The sequence below is a fragment of the Anabrus simplex genome, chromosome 3, assembly GCF_040414725.1.
Source record: "Anabrus simplex isolate iqAnaSimp1 chromosome 3, ASM4041472v1, whole genome shotgun sequence".
NCBI lineage: Eukaryota > Metazoa > Arthropoda > Insecta > Orthoptera > Tettigoniidae > Anabrus > Anabrus simplex.
The window spans coordinates 49153937-49175941 of record NC_090267.1 but is presented as its reverse complement, the minus strand read 5'-3'; the positions used below and the strand labels follow the sequence as shown (position 1 = coordinate 49175941).

Here is a 22005-nt window from a genome sequence, read left to right as displayed (position 1 = left end):
CTGAGTTCCATGAACACAAGACAATTTTTTAAAACCAAAACCAAGAACTTTTAAATGCCAAGTAGTTTGTCTTTGTACATTCAATGTATACATATATATATATATATATATATATATTCCATCCAATATTCCATCCAATTTAATCAGACAGAAACAAGACTATCAAACCCAAGAACATTCTTGAAACGCCAATCGTTTCATATCGTATGTGTATATTTACAACCAGTGCATATGTCTCCAGTGTTCCGTGTCCATGAACACACGACAGTTTAAACCAGATCTATGTCTTTGTAGATTTTATTTCAATGTGTACATATTTCATCCATTTTTTCATATAGAAAAAAGACTATCAAGTCCAAGAACACTCTTAAAGAGCCATGGTTTCATATCATTATAAGTGTCCATGTCGTGTTTGTATATATTTTCAACCAGTGCATGTGTTTCCAGTGTTCCGTGTTCCATGAACACAAGATATTTTAAGCCAGAGCTAAGAACTTTTTAAGTTCCAAGTGCTGCTTGCCATGTATACATTACATTTCAAGGTAATGTCTTGCAACCCAATGATGTATTTCCAAGCAATCTCCTTTAGGTACATAATTTTTTATTATGATGATTGTTATCAGATTCCCCTTGATTTGATTTTCAACAAGAATTGATGATGACTCCAAGGGAGTTGAAACTGGTCTTCTTATAATTTAATATATTTTACAATGTTGAATGGTGGAACATCCCTCAAACTCTATCTTATTACCTCTTAGGAATTTCATCTCCGCTGCCTGTATTCTACTCTCCTCTCGTTTTGTTGTAGTCCATGATCCAACTGCTTAGGTTAGTATGGGTTCATAATAGGTTGAATATAATACTTTCTTACATTTCTTTGGGACATCTTGGTTCCACAAAATACCCCTTACACTCTGGTAGAAGCTGTTTGTTTGGTGTATTCTTTTTTCAATTTCCTCGGTAATCTTTCCATCTTCTGTGATCACACTTCCCAAGTACCTGAAACTTTTAACCACTTCCAGAATTTTATCATTCAGTTTTATCTTTCCTCTTCCTTTCTTCCTTCCTTCCTTCCTTCCTTCCTACCTTCCTTCCTTCATTCCTTCATTCCTTCCCCGTGTCTTCACTATTGTTTTACTTTTCTCTGGGCTTACTTTCATCCCAAATTTTTCTATCTCTTGATTCTATATATCTACTTGTTTTTGCACTTCCATTTCATCCTCGCCCCATATTACTATATCATCTGCAAACCTTTTGTTGCCTGTCTTCCCAGCCTCTGTTTAATGTTCTTATGAATTTCATCCATGACTGTGATGAATAGTATGGGGGATAGTATACTTCCCTGTAGGAGACCAGTTTCAACTTTAAACCATTTTGTATTTCCTTATTGTATTGCTTTAAAATCTAATTAAATAAAATTATTTATTAGAAGAAATCTAACAATATTTTCTATTATTCTGTACATATGTTTTGGTGTAACTGGGCATAAAACAAGGCCTAGAGTAAACTCACTGGTTGTATAATATTAATCAACATCTCAAGAAAACTGTTATAACTGCAGTTAAGTTGTCAGCCTTTCTTCTCATTCCAATTTGTTCATAGAGCAACAAAATCTTATCATTTTATAGCTATATTTAAAAATGTTAGTGTTCATCTGCCCCCCCCCCCCCGTCCCACTATACACCTCAGATCCCAGTATTGTCTACAATTTTTTGTGCCCTCCCCCCACCCCCACCTTTCTAATTCCCAATTGCCACCACTGTTCCCACTTAACATTTGGTGAACTGAGATAACCCACTACAATCATGTTTTGTTCCCCACATAGTTGATTTTCCTATAAATAATTCTATGTCAGCATCACCCCTTCCAGGTCTGCACACCCCAAAAATATCAAATTGCATATTATCTTTAGAGATAAGCCTTATGTCTAGAATTTTATGTTTCTCATCCTTATTTTTTTCTTAATTAACAAATTCTTCTTTCACCAGTATGAGTACTCCCCTTCCTACTAATTCTCTCCTCTCTCTGCAATAAACACTCCAGTTCTGAGAGTACATTTTCACATCCATACTATCATTTCTCAGCCAAAATTAAACTCTTATTACAATATCTGGTAAATACATACGGTATCTATTAAATTACATCTATTACTTTTCCTTACACTACTCCTACACTTTAACACTACCAACTTTGTCATCCTTATTTGACTTCTAGCTATTTGTTCTCTCATCCCTGCTCCCTAGTCCACCCCCACTTTCTCTGAATGTATACTCAACCACACAAAAACTGAGTGGCAAAAAAATATTTCATTTTATAATCCTCAAAATGTAAGGATATTCATAAAATGTGAATAGCGAATGGCTATCTTGCATTTTATAGGTGTGCAATATGTTCATCCTCTTTCAAACAAAAGGATTTTGAGAGAAAGTCATCTGCGATGGCCAGTTTTTGTGTGGTTGAGTGTACTTCCCTATGAGACTTCTTAACAAACCCTTTAACTTATACCTACCCCTGTGATTCAAATAAAGACCATCTGAGCATAGATCCCTATCTCCTACCCACCCATTGGGATCTACTAATCTCACTCCCAGTTTTCCATATACCTGACTCCATAGTCCCATTTAAATCTCTGATCACCCTCCATTCAGTATCCCTCCTAAGCAGTATGCCATTGATAACAGTATCTGCTCCATTAAACTTCTCCCACAATATCATAACCAAATCCCATACATCCCCCAACTATGTTAGTACCTATTCCTGCTTGCCGTATCTTGCTGATACCAATGTGAAAAACTACCACCTTCTCCTTATCCTTCTTCCTTGCTACTTTCCTCAACATGTGTTTTAACATAATTCCTTCATAACACTGTACCCTGGTTCCCATTCCTCCATACACTTTCCCCACAATTCTAGTCTCTCATATCTTTCCTCTCACCTCCTCCTTCTCAGTTCCACATCTTCCCTCTGATGTTCTACCAGCAGCGACTCATACTGATTCCTCTCACAAACTCTTCCTCCACTGACTAGACTCCTTAACCCTTAAATTCCTTCCCTTTAATAACCCACCTGTCCTCCACAACTTCTCCCCTTCTTCCCCTCCGCCCCCCTCTCTTTTCTACCTTCTGTGCCCTGTACATTGTTTGAGTTCGTTCCTGTCCTCTGTTAGAAGCCATTAGAACCTCTAGCCCCATTAAATAGAGGACTCCAAGACAAACTAATCAATGGACCCCAGTCCTTTACTGTGGTAACAGAAGCCTAACAAACAGTAATCAGTTGTTTAGTAGTTCTTCAGTCATACAAAAATTCTGTAGAACTACAGATGGGTTCAAATTTGAATTGATAGAGGCAGCACCTCCTGCCAAAATCTCTCCAGAGACCTTTTATTGTCTGTCTTCTTCAAAATTTGCTCAGTTTCTAGTATTGTGATCTTATGGACTACTTTACAATGGTGCCTGTTATTTGTCACCATAAACTCCTGTTTTTTGCCATTGTCATGCAATGTTAAAGAGGAGCATTTATGATGTGTTCATTCTGATCCATGTATCTTGTTGGAGCTCCACCCTGAATTCTCTGTCCTCCAACTGTCCCTTGAATTTTTTTTTCCAAGGCTATCTTACCTTAAAATGTGCCTGAAGTATTTGGCAATGCCCTGCTGTACTTTTGTACTTAAGCATGCTTTCAGATTGAACTTATTTATTATTGACTTATTATTGACTTATTGTCCAAGGACATGTTCGGCTCGCCAGGTGCAGGTCTTTTGATTTGACACCCGTAGGCGATCTGCACGTCATGATGATAATGAAATGATGATGAAGACGACAGATACACCCAGCCCCCGTGCCAACGAAATTAACCAATGATGGTTAAAATTCCCAACCCTGCCGGGAATCAAACCCAGGACCCCTTTGACCAAAGGCCAGCACGCTAATCATTTAGTGATGGAGCCGGACTATTATTGACTGCTTCACTCTCATAACAGTCCACAGGTTCTCAGCATCCACCTCCAACAGTATTTCAAAGGCATCAACGTGTTACAGATCTATTTTTTTATAGGCAAATTCAGAAATATGAAGAACACTAGAACCTTAACCAAACATATTTTTCTTCTAATGGGTGGTGGCTTTCCCATATCATCGTCAACTTAGTGATGGGATAATTGAATATTTTTAATAATCAAATAACCTCCATCCGATTATTTACATAATCAAATCAAGTAATCGAATAAGTATCAAATATTATTCAGTTGTAGTAATGGCATAATTGAACACTTTTAATATTTGAATAACCTCCAACCGATTATTTAGATAATCAAATACATAGTCAAATAAAATAATTGAATGTTTCAAATATCATTCAAGTGTATCACATAGAATATTTGGATGTGTCATGAATCAATTTTTTTCGTTTAAGTGTGTCAGATCGATAATCGATTGAAATAAGCTAATACTCTTATGTTGAAACTAACCAAGTGAATTAACTGTCTTAATAACATTTGATTATTTCAAAAGCATTCACTGTTCAGTTGCCTCATTCATTCAAATGCAGTTCAAAATGAATAATGAAAAAAAAATCAAATGGAAAAATTTACTATTTGATTGCCTTATTGGTTTGAATGGAGTTTCAAATGAATAATCGAAAAAATAATCGGATGGAAAAATATTCATTATTTGATTGCCTCACTCATTTGAATGAATAATTGAATCGGAAGTGTAATCAAATTAGATGAAGTAATCAAATAAGCGATTATTTTGTATTTGATTATCCCACCACTAGGTCAGCTGTGCCGTCACAGTTTTAACTATCCTAGCTCTCCTTTTTATCTCTTAAGTACATCGACCCACATTTATTATTAATAATGCCAGCCAGTAAGCTGTTCATGATTCTTATTTGTTTGACTGGTGTTTTCTTACTGCCAATGATCATTATTTTGGTTTGATCTCTATTTACCCATATCCATACTCAATTAAGTTACTTTTGATTGTGTTCTAAGAAATATTTCTCTTACTGATTTGTCTTCAGGGACCATGAAGACGTACTGGTTAGAGCAACGAGAATTCCGTGTGCCGTTAACTCGAATGGCAGCTCCTGGTCCAAAGCCCATGTGGGAACAAGCAGCAGACCGTGGCTCACTGCTTGGCCTTGTGGGAGCAGACGAGAGACGTGTGTACTCACCCGTTACTTTCCAGGATGTGGCACGGCGCTCTACTGCCAACTCTCCCATCAAGAATTCTGCTCACAGAGGTAGGAGACTACAGAACAAGTGGACTGGGTGCACTTAGTCTTATCCACCAGGATACCATCTATTGACTTCGAAACCTCTTTTATTTTGGAGATATTTATTTATTTACCTATTTATATAGCAGACCACATTAGGACAGATTTCTTCTTATAAAAATGTTAAATTTAAATATAGAGCCTGGAAGTTCAGGCATTTAGTTTTGCTAAAATAGGCAGGCAAATAAGCACTTAACATTTAGGAAATAGGCAGTAAATAATTAAACCAGGCATATATACATACATACATACATACATACATACATTATCATTATAGACCGTTATGCCTTTCAGCGTTCAGTCTGCAAGCCTCTGAGAATTTAGTAAACGTCGCCACAATCCTCGATTTGCAACTGGTGTTGTGGCCTCATTTAGTTCTATACCTCTTATCTTTAAATCGTTAGAAACCGAGTCTAACCATCGTCGTCTTGGTCTCCCTCTACTTCTCTTACCCTCCATAACAGAGTCCATTATTCTCTTAGGTAACCTATCCTCCTCCATTCGCCTCACATGACCCACCACCGAAGCCGGTTTATGCGTACAGCTTCATCCATCGAGTTCATTCCGAAATTAGCCTTTATCTCCTCATTCCGAGTACCCTCCTGCCATTGTTCCCACCTGTTTGTACCAACAATCATTCTTGCTACTTTCATGCATATATAATGACAAAAATCTGCACTAGGATAATAAAGGTGCTTTAACATAAGCTATGAAACACACATCTGCATCACATTTCAGGACTGAATCTTACATCCCCCTGTGGGTAGGGATGATAGATTAACGTCAACGGTATCCCCTGTCTGTTGTAAGAGGAGGTGAATAAAAGGGGGACTAGGACCTCTCAACTTGGGAGTGTGGGTTGGCGACCACAGTTCCCCCAGCTGAGTCTAGCGCTGCTTCAACTTACTTGTGTCAGTTTCCTCGCTCTTACCTTTCCTGTCTGACCTTGCTTGGTCAGCTCTTGTTCTCTTCTAACCTCAACGGTATTAAATTTGTGAGGCCTAGGGAGTCTTTCATTTTCACACTCTTCATGGTCCTTTCCTTTCTTTTGCCGATGCCTTCATTTTTTGAAGTATTGGACTTCTTCCATTTTCCTTCTGATTAGTGTTAGTAGAGGATGGTTACCAAGTTGTTCTTCCTCTTAAAACAATAATCATCATCAGCACTTAATTTTACATAGCAAGGACGGGACCTGGCAACCCTCTCAAACATTTGGCTTGTGGAGTTTTCAGTAGAGATTTGTGTAACATGAAAACATTGTTTATGTAAATGTTATTTTTCATCTATTAAGTTAAAAAAAAAATTCTTTAATATTAATACAGTTCATTGGATTTATATTTTTTCTTTCCAGTGATTAATTTTAATACATAAATAACAGCAGAAAATATCCAAAGATTATGTCAGTAAATCGATTGAATTTTGGAATTCTGTGATATTTTCTGGCGAATCCAAGTTGAACTTCTTTGGATCTGGTGGAAATGTAAGATTGTGGTGCAAACGAAATATAGAGCTCCAATTACAACATGTCCTACCTACACTAAAACATGGGGGAGGAAGCATAGTGGTTTGGGGATGCAAAAATATCACAGAATTCCAAAATTCAATCGATTTACTGACATAATCTTTGGATATTTTCTGCTGTTATTTATGTATTAAAATTAATCACTGGAAAGAAAAAATATAAATCCAATGAACTGTATTAATATTAAAGAATTTTTTTTAACTTAATAGGCAAAAACAAACATTAAACTAAGAAATAGGCTACGGAAGCTAAAATATACAAAAAAGGCAAAATAATAACTGGTCCTACCATTTCCAAACATACGGAAATATGTTTGTCTCTATTTAACACTTCGATATATCTACCCAGATTAAAAAAAGCATTTTGCCTAACTTCTGGGCTCTAGTAATAACAAAAATGATTATGTAACACATACATCAGATACTGGACTTGTTGGTAAACTGTATTTAAGTTCCATGTACATCAAATGTAATCCTCCCTAAAAAATGAAAACAATTACAAATAATAACAATTATACTTTATAGAACCTACAAACATTAAAAACAACATAAATAACTCAATGTCAGATGTTGATATCCAAGTCACCTTGCCAAATTTTTACTATGACCATCCAGTTCACCTCATCTTAACACAAAAGAGCATTCATACAAATTATTGGACCAATAAATTCACTCACATCAGTTCTAATGTTCAGTACTTCAATCAGCTACTCCCAGTATCTTAGCACCTGATCTCTGTAAATATATTTTGACATTTTTGAGAGTGTATGCCTTCTAGGATAAGAATAGTTCAACTAGAAAATGGAGGGCTGTTATCTGGAAGACAATTGTAATGTTTTGTTTCATCAGTAAATCCATTCTACTCTGTACAATAATATTTGAATAGTTTATTTGACATAAAATATCAAATGCAATTGCCTACTTTTACATATCAATATATCAGTGTTTATCAGTCACCACTGATTTGCATTTGAATCTGTTGCAGTTTATACTCTTTGTATAAACGAACGTACTTTACTGCAGATAGGAGAGATAACTAGACAACCCAGAAATGACAGATTTACAATGGTTTTCTCTTTCCTCAAACAAATCAAATACTGTATATTCTGGCATGTGGAACTCTCATATTGGTTTATGTAACAGTAATTCGAACTGTAACTCAAACTTTTATCTTTGTCTATTCATAAAATGTATCAAGAACTTTTTTACAGGTCTAAGATGTTCTAATGTTGGGTTGTTACTCACAGCAAGTCACAATGTTCTAATTTCTAAGGCTTATAGACTCCTGACTGGAAGAACTGAAGTGCAATACTTGGCAGCAGTATGGATGTTTTATTTATCACTACTTCCGGATGGTTTCTGGTTGCTTCAGTCTGTTGAAAAAGTTAGCTCTGAAGTGGTATCCTCTGTCATGGATTTTTTCCTACGGAGTTATAAAAACCATTTAAAACATGATAATGCTCACATTATTTTCAGCTCTTGCACCAGAGTTCAAAATAGTTTGAAGTACTAACATAGAGTGACCACATTACAAGCAAAAAAATACGGGACACTTCGACTGCCTTTGATTATTAGGCCCTATTTAAGATTAGAATTTTGTAACATGAGCCACAGACCTCACAAATATAAGGCACGATCCAAAAGTATATGTTTGAGGACATTGTTGCAGCATACATGCAACATAGAGCGACTCCGATGCGGATATATAAGCATGGACATGTATGCAAAGGGATTAGTGTGGCAGTCGTGTTGTGCCGAGGTGCGTGCGTTAAATGTGGCCACGTGAACCATGTCTTTATTTGCTATACATATGTTTTAAGTGGCCGAAACTAGTCCCAAGACTTATGTAATATCATTTACTTGATATATTGAATTGAAAAGGTGTCAATTTATTCTTATAATAGCACTTCAATATGGAACAAAAATGAAATTTATAGCTTATAAATACAGCTTATAACACATGAACTATGGCGACATCATTACCAAATGTGTCCAAACAGGACCAATGTGCCATTATTCTGTTATTGGCTGTCGAAGGACAAACACCAGTGGAGAATGAAGACTGTGTATGGGGCAGCACGTCTGTCAAAAACCACCGTTGTAGAATGGTGCACTGAGTTCTGTGTGGGTTGCGTTTCGACAAAAGACGCCCGTCCCCATACCGACAAGGTTGTCACGCAGAAGGTACGCCAATTCATGTGGGAGAGACTCGAGCATCCACCTTATAGTCCTGATCTCTCCCCATGCGATTATCATGCCCTCAGTCCCCTCAAAAATGCCTTGAAGTGTCGACACTTCCGGTCGGAAAAGGATGTGCAGCAGGACACGGTGTTTTACCACACGGGGTTCTTCAACCTGGTGCATCGGTGGGATGAGTGCCTCAATGCTCACTGTGATTTTGCCCGATTGACATCCTGATTCAAGACTGTATGGCCGTCGAATGGAAACTATTTGATTGCCACTTAATTTATAGGAAACAAGTGCTGATTATTATTCAGAGTGAAAGTGGCCCAATTCCAGAATACAAAGTGTTTCAAAAAAAGGAAATTTTCCCTTTGCGAAAAGCTACATATCATGAATATGTCTTTCAATAAATGAAACTCAAATATTGTTAATGAATGATTTATTTGCATCATTTCACAGAGATCTTTGATATAGATGTTGATTCCCTGAAACCTGAAATTTTTGTCCGAACGAGTAACTTTATAATACCAATATAGTTGGTCCATTTTTGGACATTATAAATTTTCCAGCTATCTCATTCCTGGTTGGCAATGTTTCACCCCAGTGTGCTAATTTGTGCTTATTGGTTGGCAACCAGAGCATCTTCGGCAACCAAGACCTACAGTAACCATTATGTGACGTCACTGACAGTACACTTTCTATTTCGACACACTCTATTTATACAAATCCACAGCCACGGAATCTTTGACGACCAAGGTCTACAGTAACGACTAATGTGATGTCATTTCCGTCACACATTTTGTCGCATTACGTTACACAAATTTTCGGGTGACCACCAGACATAAGACATATACTGTATTCAGGTCAAAACAATATTCACTATGCAGGATTATAAGTTGCCATTTTTACCATTTATATACGTCTGTCTCACTGGTTTGTTGGGATTAGTGCCAACCAAACAAACTGTAATTACAAGGGATGATTTTTTTAAGTTTTGGCAACTATTTTATTTACAGATACATGGTTCTGAAGTTCCATAAGCCTTCGATATAGTCACCAGCATTGCATAAAACGTGTTCCGAGAGAGCGGTCAGTGGCCTGCAAAACGTCTTCAGTTCTACGGATGCACTTCTCAGCGAATGAACAATTCAGATACAACTCCTGCTGTGTGTGCCGTAGCACTGTCATGCTGAACGATGGGTGGGTTATCCATGAAGTGCTGTGGAGGAACGGTATGCGTTAAAATCACATCGGATGCATCTCCACTAACACAGACACACTCTTTACGTTTTCATCACTTACTGGCGGGTGACCAGATCGAGACATGTCCAACACATGTTTGAGTCCTTGGTGACACTCTTGTGTCGTGCAACCTCTAGCACACTGGATTTTTAATCAGCTTCTTTCTTAATGCTTGGAAAACATGATGACCTTCTTTTGCGAGCACTTGCTCACAACTGCTCATTTTCAACAGATGTGGAGGGGGAAGGGTGAGGTTATGTGCTCTGGCAAAGGGGATACAGGTCAGGAATCTTTGTGAATCCTCTACTGCATGAATTATCTTTAATTTCCGTTTGGTGAAGAAACTTTCAAGCTTCAATGTTCAAATTACATTCAGTGTTTTAGATATACCGAAAATTCTTAATTGGGACTAATACCTTAACACTCGTATGGGATTTGGTTTGCCATAATGGGAGATATATACGCTAAGCTTTTAACATTCAAAGACCAAACATTACTGCCTACTGGCAAGGTAACGTCTTTGAGGTTGAGCCAGAGGTACTCCTGAAGCCTGTGGTAATATGAAGGGGAGGGCTCACGGAAAATAAACATTGGTTGGTACGCGTGGATGTTGATGAGATGGAAGGAGTCCCTTTGGTTGTAGGGCTGTTTTGTCATATGTTATGTGTTTAAAAAAACAAGACATCACTGGTATATGTGTTTCATTGACTATAAAGATGAAGGATTTACTGAGGTGAAAAGTTATATGTTGCCTGATGACAACACTGTGCAGTAGAGGGTTAAGAATAACAGAGTCCAGCACCATTGCACAGCTGTGCTGGAGCATGGTTGCCAAAACTTAAAAATCAACCTGTGTACTTTACACAATGAGAAATATACGTCAGAGATTTGTAATAAATAAAGTTTAAATATGGTATTTTAAAACATACGGGATGGTTCATGAAAATGTTGGGGAAAAAAGTTTTGTCACATTTTTCTAGAGAACTGACAGCCATTTTTGGAAGGTTTGAAGGAAATTCCTGACTCCACTTTTCTTTCCATGAAATAAACTCATTTTGTACAATCTCTTTTATGTGACAGATCTTCTTCATAGAAACTAAAAGCAGCCTCCAGTGAACCGAAATCTGTTATGATACACAATTGTGGAAGGATGTTTTGTAAGGATGCAACTGTTTCGTTGTGAGATTCAAAGCGTTCTTTTAGTGAGTTACAAAAATCGTCCAGGTATAGCACATAAACAGCTACTCAATAGTATTCTTCTTCTGTGGTGTAAGGGACATTGCTACATGCTGTTTGAAGGCAGCAAATTCTTGGAATCTCTTCTTTAATGTCAAGTTTAGCAGCAAATGAATTTACTTGATTATACAAGGCTTTAAATGAGTCATCAGCATTTGCTCTCTCCTTCGACAGAAGGGGTAAGACACTCGTGACATTAGTCAAGGCCTGTGGAAGATCTAAATTTTTGTTTTGAAACTGCTCAGGTAAGTTATGCATGGTTGATAGCATCCACACAGTGGGTAATTTCTAGCATACAGCTGGCCAAAAATAAGATTTTCAACCCTTGTCTTTGGTGCGCATTTTCTGTGAGTCGTGTTTATAAGACTCTTGGGTACAGTAATTGAGTATTGAAAAGTCACGCTGTCTGATTATCTAATCTCACCAAAGGCCTAAAGTGGCCATCCTCCATTAGGGCATCATATTCTGGCGAGGCAAGCGCGCAGTTATTATTATGTGAGGGCTCAGTAAGGACGTCAGAACATGATATGTCTTTAGCTTGCAATGTGATTATGTTAGATGAAGGTATGTATTTTATATAGTATGTAGCATTTTCTGAAAATTACTATATTTTTGTCCAGAATATGCACTTAAAATTCAGGTACAGAGTGTCCAGGTGCCATCTAATTATACAAATTTGAGCTGACTTTCAAAATGGATTGCCTTTGTTTTCCGCAATGAAAGTGTTTTCAGGAGTCATCTATACTTCAATGAATAGAAAACTGTGACTTTTTGCTGTGACCAGGCGCAACCATGAGAGTAATTAATATTTTTCAGAAACCATATACTCTGTAACCTGGAGGTCAGTTTTCAAGCTGTTGAGGAACAGCAGGGAATATAAGCGGAACGACAATATTGCGAATGTTGTAATTGAACATGTAGGCTTTGAGGATTTTTCCGAGGATATATCCAAGTCAATAAGGAAGTCTGTCAATATCTTGTGTGGTAAAATTCGATCACGCTGGACAAAATATAGCAGAAAAAGGGACAAATTGCTGATGTACAATAAAAGTTGATTCGACCAGAGAATCAGCCTTGCAGAAGGAAGTGCATCACAACGTCAGGATGACTCTGCCATTACTATAGCTCATTCCATGTTAAGGAAACAGTATTGCTCTTATGACAACAGGGTTGCCATATCGAACGGCTTTTCTCAACGTCATCATGGAAAAACGGCGGCACATAAATTCGTGAAATTCAGTATTTAAGTTCAAGAGAAAAAGCTGAAGAAACTAATCTACAAATTATTTTTATGAACTAAAGGGGACGCGGGGTTTACAGGGGCCACTTTTGGTTTCTACAGAATCAGAGGAAAACTACGGCACATAAGAAACCTCAGCACTGAAATATAAGGCAAATTGCGGGAGAAAGTAGACAAATAATTTTATGGGTTCAAGGGGCGGGGATGTATTAACTGCATTTAATAAATTTATCCAGACAATAAAAGCTAGAAAAAAGACACAATAAATAAATATTGCAGATGACTATAAAAGATCACACTATTAATGTTAAAGAAAGAAATCACACACGTAGGCTTATCGCATAACTCTCACTCATCACAATACAATTACGCACTGATTTAAAGCCTAAAATACACATGCAATAAATAAATACTGTAGATGACTTCACTACAGAAGTGAGCTGCCAGTGGTTCACAGAGTGGTTGAACGTGAGCTACACTTCACTGTGGTGGATGGAAAAGTCTGCAGTGCATTGTCTTCCTATCAGTCGTCCCAAAGGTGCTTTATATATATGGCATGTCCCCTAAAGGGATAAAGAATATTCCTGAAGTGACTGAAAGAGTAAGAGTAATTAACCCAACAACACTTAAGTTTGGGTTATGACCACTTCATGCATGGATTCGATGTTTCAAATGCCTTTTACATATAGCGTACAGACTTGACGTAAGAAAGTGGCAAATAAGAGGTGCCAAGGAGAAGAAATTGGTTGAAGAAAGAAGAATATACAGGTTCGGTTCATGGAGGAAACTGATCTATTGGCTGATATCCGAAGCAAAGTGCTGGTAATACCAATGATGGAAACCGCTAGAAGATTCTTCAGAGAGGCTTCCACTTCTGTGGATATTACTGGAGTAGATCTACATTAAACCATCTACGTGTCATCTTAGAAACTCTTTCGTGTGGGTATACCATTGATAAAGTGACATTTGGAACATACGAAAAGGAAACTGTACAATTGTACTTACAAAAATACAAATTGTACTACATGCCGGTAACTTTACACAAACTCTTGGTTCATGGAGAGAAGGTAATTAGGCACTTTATTATACCTATTGGACAACTCTCCGTGGAAGCCCAGGAGACCAAGAATAAAGATAACAGGAAACTTTCCAGAAATGACACAAATACTGACCTTTTCCGTAGGCTGCTTTATCATCGGACCCTTACATTACCAGATTAAGGAAATCAGGGAGGAGGAAGTTGATTCCGCTTTCACGAGAAGTGCTCAACTTCCAGTCTGAGTCTCCTGTACCTGGTTCTGCCAAAGGAGACAATGACAGTGAAGTTAGCGATTCTGATGTACTTGCATCTAATAACTAAGTACATGTATTCCTGTATCTGTTTTTAAACATTCTAAACAGCATGTACCACTATTAACATCTATTTAATTTCTTAAAGCTATAATGAAAAATGATTAAAATTACAAAGATTACTAATTCTATTTCTGGCATAGTAATTTGTTCTTTGTACTTGATTGACCACACACTTAATTATCTCCAATAATAGCCGTTACATACTAAGTTTTTGTAAATTGGTCCATTAGTTTCCGAGATACGATTTTTGGCCGGCTAGATTCCTGAAATTACGGACTGTGATCCGACTCAAAACAAAAAGATTAACAAGAAATGTAAGTTGACTAATAGCTCGACTTAGAGTGTGAGCCTTGGATACTGAATCACTTAATTCCTCTTCTATTTTGCAAAGGGAGAGAAAGATAGACTCCAAAATGTCTTTAAATAAAATTACTGAGTCGTTCCTTTCTACCCATCGGGTTTCGCACAGTGAAATAAGTTTCTTCTTCTTTTGTTCTGGACAACATTCAGAAATCATTGATTTCAATATTTTGGTTCTTTTGGCTGACATATGAAAGAATCCACAGACTTCTTTTATGACACCCATACAGTTTCTTATAGAAGGTATTTTGCTCTCATCAGACAAACATAAATTTAGAGTGTGTGAAGAACAATGTGTATACAGGGCCAACGGTAGCTTTTCTTTGACGGAAACTTGTACTCCACTGAATTGCCCGCACATTGTGGTACCCTTGGGCTCTCATTTTGTTTAGGTCAAGCTCTAATGTTGACAAGGTCTCCAATAGTGTGTTGGCCAAACCTGGTCCAGTGACGTCATAAACGGGGACAAATGTCAGAAAATCTTCTCTGATTTTGAAAGTCTGGTCCTCTACGTAACGTACACAGTGAGAAAACTGTTCGATTTGGCTGATGTCAGTGGTTTCATCTGCTAAAATGGAATAAAAACAGACTTTCTGACATTTTCTACAAATTTTTATTGCATAAAATGACTGAATGTGTTAATAAGTTTGTTTTGAATGAAAGGACTTGTGTACATCGTCTTCCCACCACTGTTACAAGTGACTCATCTCATGTTTGTTCCGTACTAAAGATAACAATAATTAAGATTCTATTCGAATAAAATTTATTGTAGCCACCTATTCAATACAATTCACTGTTTATGGTGATTAAATTCTAAGTGATTTGTATACACTACATAGGTACATGTTTCGCCCTGTTTTTGGGCATCTTCAGCCTATTGTCAGTCTTAAGGTCAAGACCCAGGTCTTGTCTGTGTTAAACATTTGGAACCAATATATACAAATATGACCTTATACTAAGAATCTTCCAATTTTTTTTACAAATAAAAAAGGGGGCCTTACTCTAGGTGATATGTACAAAAATAATAAAAATGTGCAACTTCAATTAAAACAAAATTTGTTACATGAATACATTTAAATTATCTAACAATTGACAAACTGTACAAAGCAACAATTGGATCTCTTCATCAGTGGATGCCAAGCGAATGGCATAGGTGAAAAAAAAGAACCTTGGAACATACTTTCTACAAACTACAAACCTAACGGTTCATCCAATGATGAAGAGATCCAATTGTTGCTTTGTACAGTTTGTAAATTGTTAGAAAATTTAAACGTATTCATGTAACAAATTTTGTTCTAATTGAAGTTGCACGTTATTATAATTTTTGTACATATCACCTAGAGTAAGGCCCCCTTTTTTATTTGTAAAAAAATAGGAAGATTCTTATTATAAGGTCATATTTGTATATATTGGTTCCAAATGTTTAACACAGACAAGACCTGGTCTTGACCTTAAGATTGACATCAGGCTGAAGATGCCCAAAAGCAGAGTGAAACATGTACCTAAACTGAATACAGATCACTTAGAATTTAATCACCACAAATGGTGAATTGTATTGAATAGGTGGCTACAATAAATTTTATTCTAATAGAATCTTAATTATTCCCTCCACTGGTCATTAATTGGTCTTTAAGAATATTATCTCCACTGTTGGGTCGGTATTTCAACAACGATTGAAAATTCCCATCATTTTGGTCCGGTTCTTCAAGGCTTATTCAACCAGAGTCACAATGACCCCTTAGAGCTATTAGCTGCCTACCGCAAAGTCATATTGTTTGTATTATAGGGATTAGCTATTTTCAATTATTCTCAATATTGAGTCTTCTTTGGGCATTTACTTGATTGATAACACTTTTAGTATTGTTTTAACTAAGTTATACCTTATGTATTTTCAGCGAACAAAACATATTTCTTATGATAGGATAAATTTTTATGTTTGCTAAACATTTCCCTGGCCTTTTTAAGATTGGTAAAAGCCTGAGTGACCAACGCCCCTGCTACTTGGTGATCTCCTTTCCATACATTTTCGGTGTGGGAAAATAACTCGCAGTGCTTGCATAAAGATCCAGACTTTTCCTCTGAATAAGCCAACCATGTAAATTCTTCTAGCCACTTCATTTGAAAAGATCTAGTATGATTTGAACTAGTAATGTAGGGAAATTTGTATCCAGGCTGAGGTTTCGAAACATTTTCTAACATAAATTATTTTTTTATTTGTGAAAGACTGAACGTAGCTACATTAATTGAGCTCGAAGTAGCGACATCACAAGAAGCAGTTCTACCAACGCAGCCAACCTCAGCATTGTCACCGTCACGCCCATTTGCACTTTGTCCATTCGTAACACTACCGACTTCAGGACTATCGCCAACAGGCTTACTGACACTTGCTTTTTTGGACAAAGAGTTTTGAATGGAAGCTTGCCTCTTCATTACGATTGTGGTTCACTTACAGCCAACTTCAGTATACTGATAAAGTACATAAACATTAACACTTAAAACAGCACTATACTTCAGTACAACAGATGTCGAACAAATGTAAACAACAACCAATGATTGCCACTGAACTGTTCATCACACCCCTGGCGCCTTTTGTTGTTGTGCTGTCCTCTGGCGGCGATTGGTGTAGTTGAGTTGTCCGCGCACACGCAGATAGCTGGGCGGGAGCAGAAATTTCCGGTGTTCAGAAAAATCAAATTGTCAGTAATCACTGACACAAACTTCACACCACTTCCATCCGGCTCCCCTCACCTACACAGGAAAGTAGGTGATGCGCATGATTCACTCAAATAATTCAGATTATGGTACTTACTTTTTTCTTTATATTAATTTCGGGGGGTGGGGCAGAAAACGCCTTGCTCCCCACCCCCAAAAAGTCGGCACCACTGAGGGGTATGGGTTACCTAGGAGAATAACAGGTTCAATCATGGAGGGTAAGAGAAGCAGAGGGAGAATAAAATGTCATGGATAGTCTCAGATTTTAATCATTTAAAAATAAGAGGAGTAGAATTTAACCAGGCCACCAAGCTGGTCTTTTGTCGGAAATCACCCAGAACAAACTGAGCTGCTTTACTTTGGATTTTTTCCAGTTCTTGAATCAAGTAATTCTGGTGAGGGTCCCATACACTGGAACCATACTCTAGTTCGGGTCTTACCAGAGACTTATATGCCCTCTCCTTTACATCCTTACTACAACTCTTCAACACCCTCATAACCATGTGCAGAGATCTGTACCCTCTATTTACAATCCCATTTATGTGATTATCCCAATGAAGATCTTTCCTTAAATTAACACGTAGGTACTTATAATGATTCCCATAAGGAACTTTCACTCCGTCAATGCAGTAATTAAAACTGAGTACTTTTGAGGCATGGGATATGATTGAGATCATTCTATAATTACTATATTCATATATATCTTTCATAATAAATCAATATCTTGTCGAAGTTGATGTTTTGTAATATTTTTATTGATTATTTTTACCTTTGAATAGAATTGTTGTCTTTTAAGTTGCTTATTTTAGCTCTAATTTTTCTTTATACAGAATCCCGGTCCAACTCAATGGGTGCTGTTTTCAACACATCAGCAACGTCAGTTTCAACAATTAGTGAACTGGAACAGGAACTGGCAAAAGCGACCCATCGTAGAATGTCAGTATTGCCTGTTGTAACAGCTCAGAAGAATAACAAATCTTCACTGAATACATCGTCAGTTCAAAGGGATTCACATCAATCATTCTTCTTACCTCTCTCCCTATCAACGTCCCCACCCCCACCTCCTACTGTCAGTGAGATTAAAGAAGCGTGGCCTGCCGAAGAACGTGATGTTGTTTCAGAGGAGAAAGTGAACTGTCATGCTGACAAAGGGACAAGCGAGCCGGGAGTTTTACCAACATCATCGCAGTCTGATGGTAGTCTGTGTGTGAGGGCCAAGAGGATGATCATGCCAGGCAGTCATCACAACCACAACTTCCATCACAGTCATCATCAGCAACAGCAGCAGTGTTGTGCTGGGTTTGGTAGCAGCTCAAGTCACAAGAATCGGCTGCACAGTAATTCGTGCTCCTTGGTGTGACCTGTCAAATGTAATATGGGCATCTGCATTCCAAAAAACGACAACACACTTACGAGAAATTTAAACCTTGAAATGGCTATGGGCCTTAAAACTATATAAGAGAACATAAATTATTTATTTCAAAGTGGTTCTTGGTGAAGTACACCATGTGTAGAATTGTAAATATTGTAAGAAACTTAGGATGCAGCAAACTTTGCCAGACAAGCAAATTTGAGCTTCAGACAATACAAACAGAAAAGAATCTCTGCTGCTATCTTTGAAGGAGAGAAGTGGAACTGGTAGGGATTATTACACTGTTCTACGAAAAAAAGAAAGTCCACTTTCTGGAGGGAAAAAGTGTGATTCTTGTAGACATTTTAACACTGAATTCAAATCTGGTTTTAGTTTTTCATACATCAGGGATAGCTTAAGAGTAATCCAATTTTTAATTTCTTTTAATATTGTCATATCAGTATATATATATAGCTTTAATTTAGATTCATAGACATACTGATAGAAATCCAATTAAGGGGGCCTATAAACATTAGGAGAGTAATAGAAGGTGATAGTTCGAGTGCTCACATAATATTCTCACATTTTAACAGTCATTCACAGGAATGTTTATAAATGTTTATAAAAAATGGAAAATATGGACAGAAATTTGCCACCACAAAGTTTCATGTCTTATTTCTTCCTTTTGTATTCAGCATTCCTCTCATCCCAAATTATACTCCAGCAATAATCAGCTAACGTTGCAGGCATCCATTTCCCATCGTACCATTTCTCCATGATAGCTATGTCTTTACAAAATCTTTCTCCTTGCTCATCTGATACATCACTACAACTCTCTGCAAAGTAGTCTAGATGAGAGTCCATGAAATGCACTTTCAGGGGTTTATTGTATCCTAAATCTTCATAAGCTCTGATCATTTCTTTCACAAACTCTTAATATTTAGGGTCTCTTCTACTTCCAAGGAAGTTTTGTGTTGCTTTACTAAAACATACCCAGGCTTCCTTTTCTTTGTCAGACATATAGACATAATGAATAGAAATACTAAAGAAGAGAATATTCACAGAAATACTCCCTTGATATATCTGAAGAAGAAGCCAATTAAAAAATGTTAAATTGGTAGAAATCGTTGCTTTCTCACTGTAACTTTGAGGTTAACCTGCCACACTATCTTAGCACTAACATCAGTGTCTGAAAAAGAATCAGAAATAGTAAAGTTAATGTTGCCATTTATTTTTACATTTTTTATAAAAGTACCATATTTACTGCAAATAATGACACCACATATGGTATATATATATATATATATATATATATATATATATATATATATTACTGATAAACTATCCCTGGTAGCACAATTCTGATTTCAGATTTGAATTTAGCAATGTAAATTCCTTGATTTACATACTTTCATCCCAGAAATAGAAACTTTGTAGAACAGTATTATTAATAACCATCTTGAATATTTAACTTTCTCAACCACATTATACTCAAAATAGATTTTTAGCCTGTTAGGTCATGTTGAGTATTAGGAAGTACATACCAAAGAGATTTTAGTACAGAATAATATGGCCAATCGGACACAACTTGCTCATAGTGCCAGATCAGTACCTCATCCCCGAAATAGAACCTTTGTAGAACAGTGTTATTAATAACCATCTTGAATATTTAACTTTCTCAACCACAAGAATGACCTTGACCACCACAGCTCAATGGTAGAGAATCGCATGCAAAATCCAGAGGTTGTGGGTTTTGTTCCCACTGGTATACAACTGGCCATTTTAGTTCTGTACTTAATTCCTCTTCGGCAAGTATTATATCGTCCCCACTACAGCAAACTAGCGAAAGTGACGAAGTAGGGAACCTGTAGTTCTAAAGTTTTGGTCTAGATTTTATTTTTTATATAATGTCTACCCTCTGACAAAGTCTCACATCTGCAGCTTGTTCTACATGGCTAACACATAAAACCAATCAAAAATTAATTTGACATGACAACTTCTTTCAGATCTCCTAATTTTTTGACAATTTGCACATTCGTTAGTTTGCCAGAGGGAGACGATAAGGAGTCTGTTTCAAATAACCATCTTGTTTGAATCAGCAATGTTTTCAGAAACATCATTTTTCATGCTTTTAATCACAGGACCAATCTTCATAATATTTATGTCTACAAAAATATCAAGTACAACATTTTAATTGTATAAAAGAGTTGAAATTTACAGGCTTAAGGGGACCGATGACTGAAATGTTTAACTTTTACAATTTTGCAGATACCAGCATGAAATTTTGTAAGCACGTTCATGAAGTAAATATTACCTATTATACGAAGTTTCAAAGCAGTAGGTTGATTTAATCATCTTCAATTATTATTTTTTAATATTTAGTTATAACATACTGAAAAATGTTCCCTGAGACACAATTTTGGTTTCTATGACTTCAAAATTTGATGATAGTGTTTACACACATAAATAAATATAACATACTTAAAAAATGTATTTCTCCTCACCTGTGTATCAGACTAGAAATTTTTGAATTTCTTGTTTGCTGATTTCTATAGAAAAATAATATACTCTTGTAATCAAATGCATGTAACGTTGCCTCCAATTAACAACAAAGTTCTTTATTAAGTATGTTTTGTTAGTTGAAGATATAACTATAACTCCAGAAAGTTTCATATCAATCAGACAAGAACTGCAGCACATGGAGTTTTTTGCAGGAAGCAGAGCACTGAAGAACTGAAAGGTGAGAAAAAGGCATCTGGAGTTTTGAATGCACCTGTTACTTTTTAAAGATTATGAGGTAAATAGTGAAACATCTTAAAGCACTGACACAATACCACTGACATTTGTCAAAGCTTAGAGGCAAATTCAAACAGAAATGGCAAAATACTGCCAAAATATGCAATAAAGTGCCATCAGTGTGAGGTAGGCATGGCAGAGACTCCCACACAGCAGCCCATTAAAATGTCCGTATGGCCTTTAAAAATGGCGGGGAAATAATCTACCATTTTCTGATAACAGAAAGATTGGTGTTATTTTTAAATAATAATTCCGAAAATCAACTTGTTTTTGTACGGAAATGACAAAATTTCAGTCATTGGTCCCCGTAAGTGTCATCTAAAAATAAAGGTGACTCTTTTGAGAAGAATGTAAATATAAAGGTGGTATAATATTAAGAGTGCTGTAATAAATAACATACATATAATTACTTCATAAAGTGTGAGAAAAAATTCCATGAACACTGCATACTGTTACTTAACATGTAAGAATTGAAAATATGAAAGCCTTCAGGACTCAAACCTGAATTTACCCACTCCCAAAACAGGTTATTTACTTACTTACTCACTCCATGGTGCTACAATCCAATGAGCACATTGGCCTCCTTGACCACATATTTCCAGTTGGCTCAGTCTTCTGCATGTCTACACCATCTCCCCACTCTAATAGCTCTCAGATCTGCCTCCACATCACCCATCCATCTCACACAGAGTTCACCTCTCATTCATCTACCACCAGGATGACATGTTAGAGCCTT

General features: G+C 36.7%; 1 protein-coding gene across 1 annotated transcript in view; it reads left to right on the top strand.

Moving 5' to 3' along the window:
• Positions 1-19629, top strand: part of Gyc88E (Guanylyl cyclase at 88E) — an 814243-nt gene extending 794614 nt beyond the window's left edge. The window contains exons 14-15 of the mRNA XM_067144088.2: positions 5020-5241; positions 17953-19629. Coding sequence (XP_067000189.2) covers positions 5020-5241; positions 17953-18482 — 752 coding nt within the window. The 3' untranslated portion in view covers positions 18483-19629. The remainder of the gene's footprint in view (positions 1-5019; positions 5242-17952) is intronic.
• The last annotated feature ends 2376 nt before the right edge of the window (positions 19630-22005 follow it).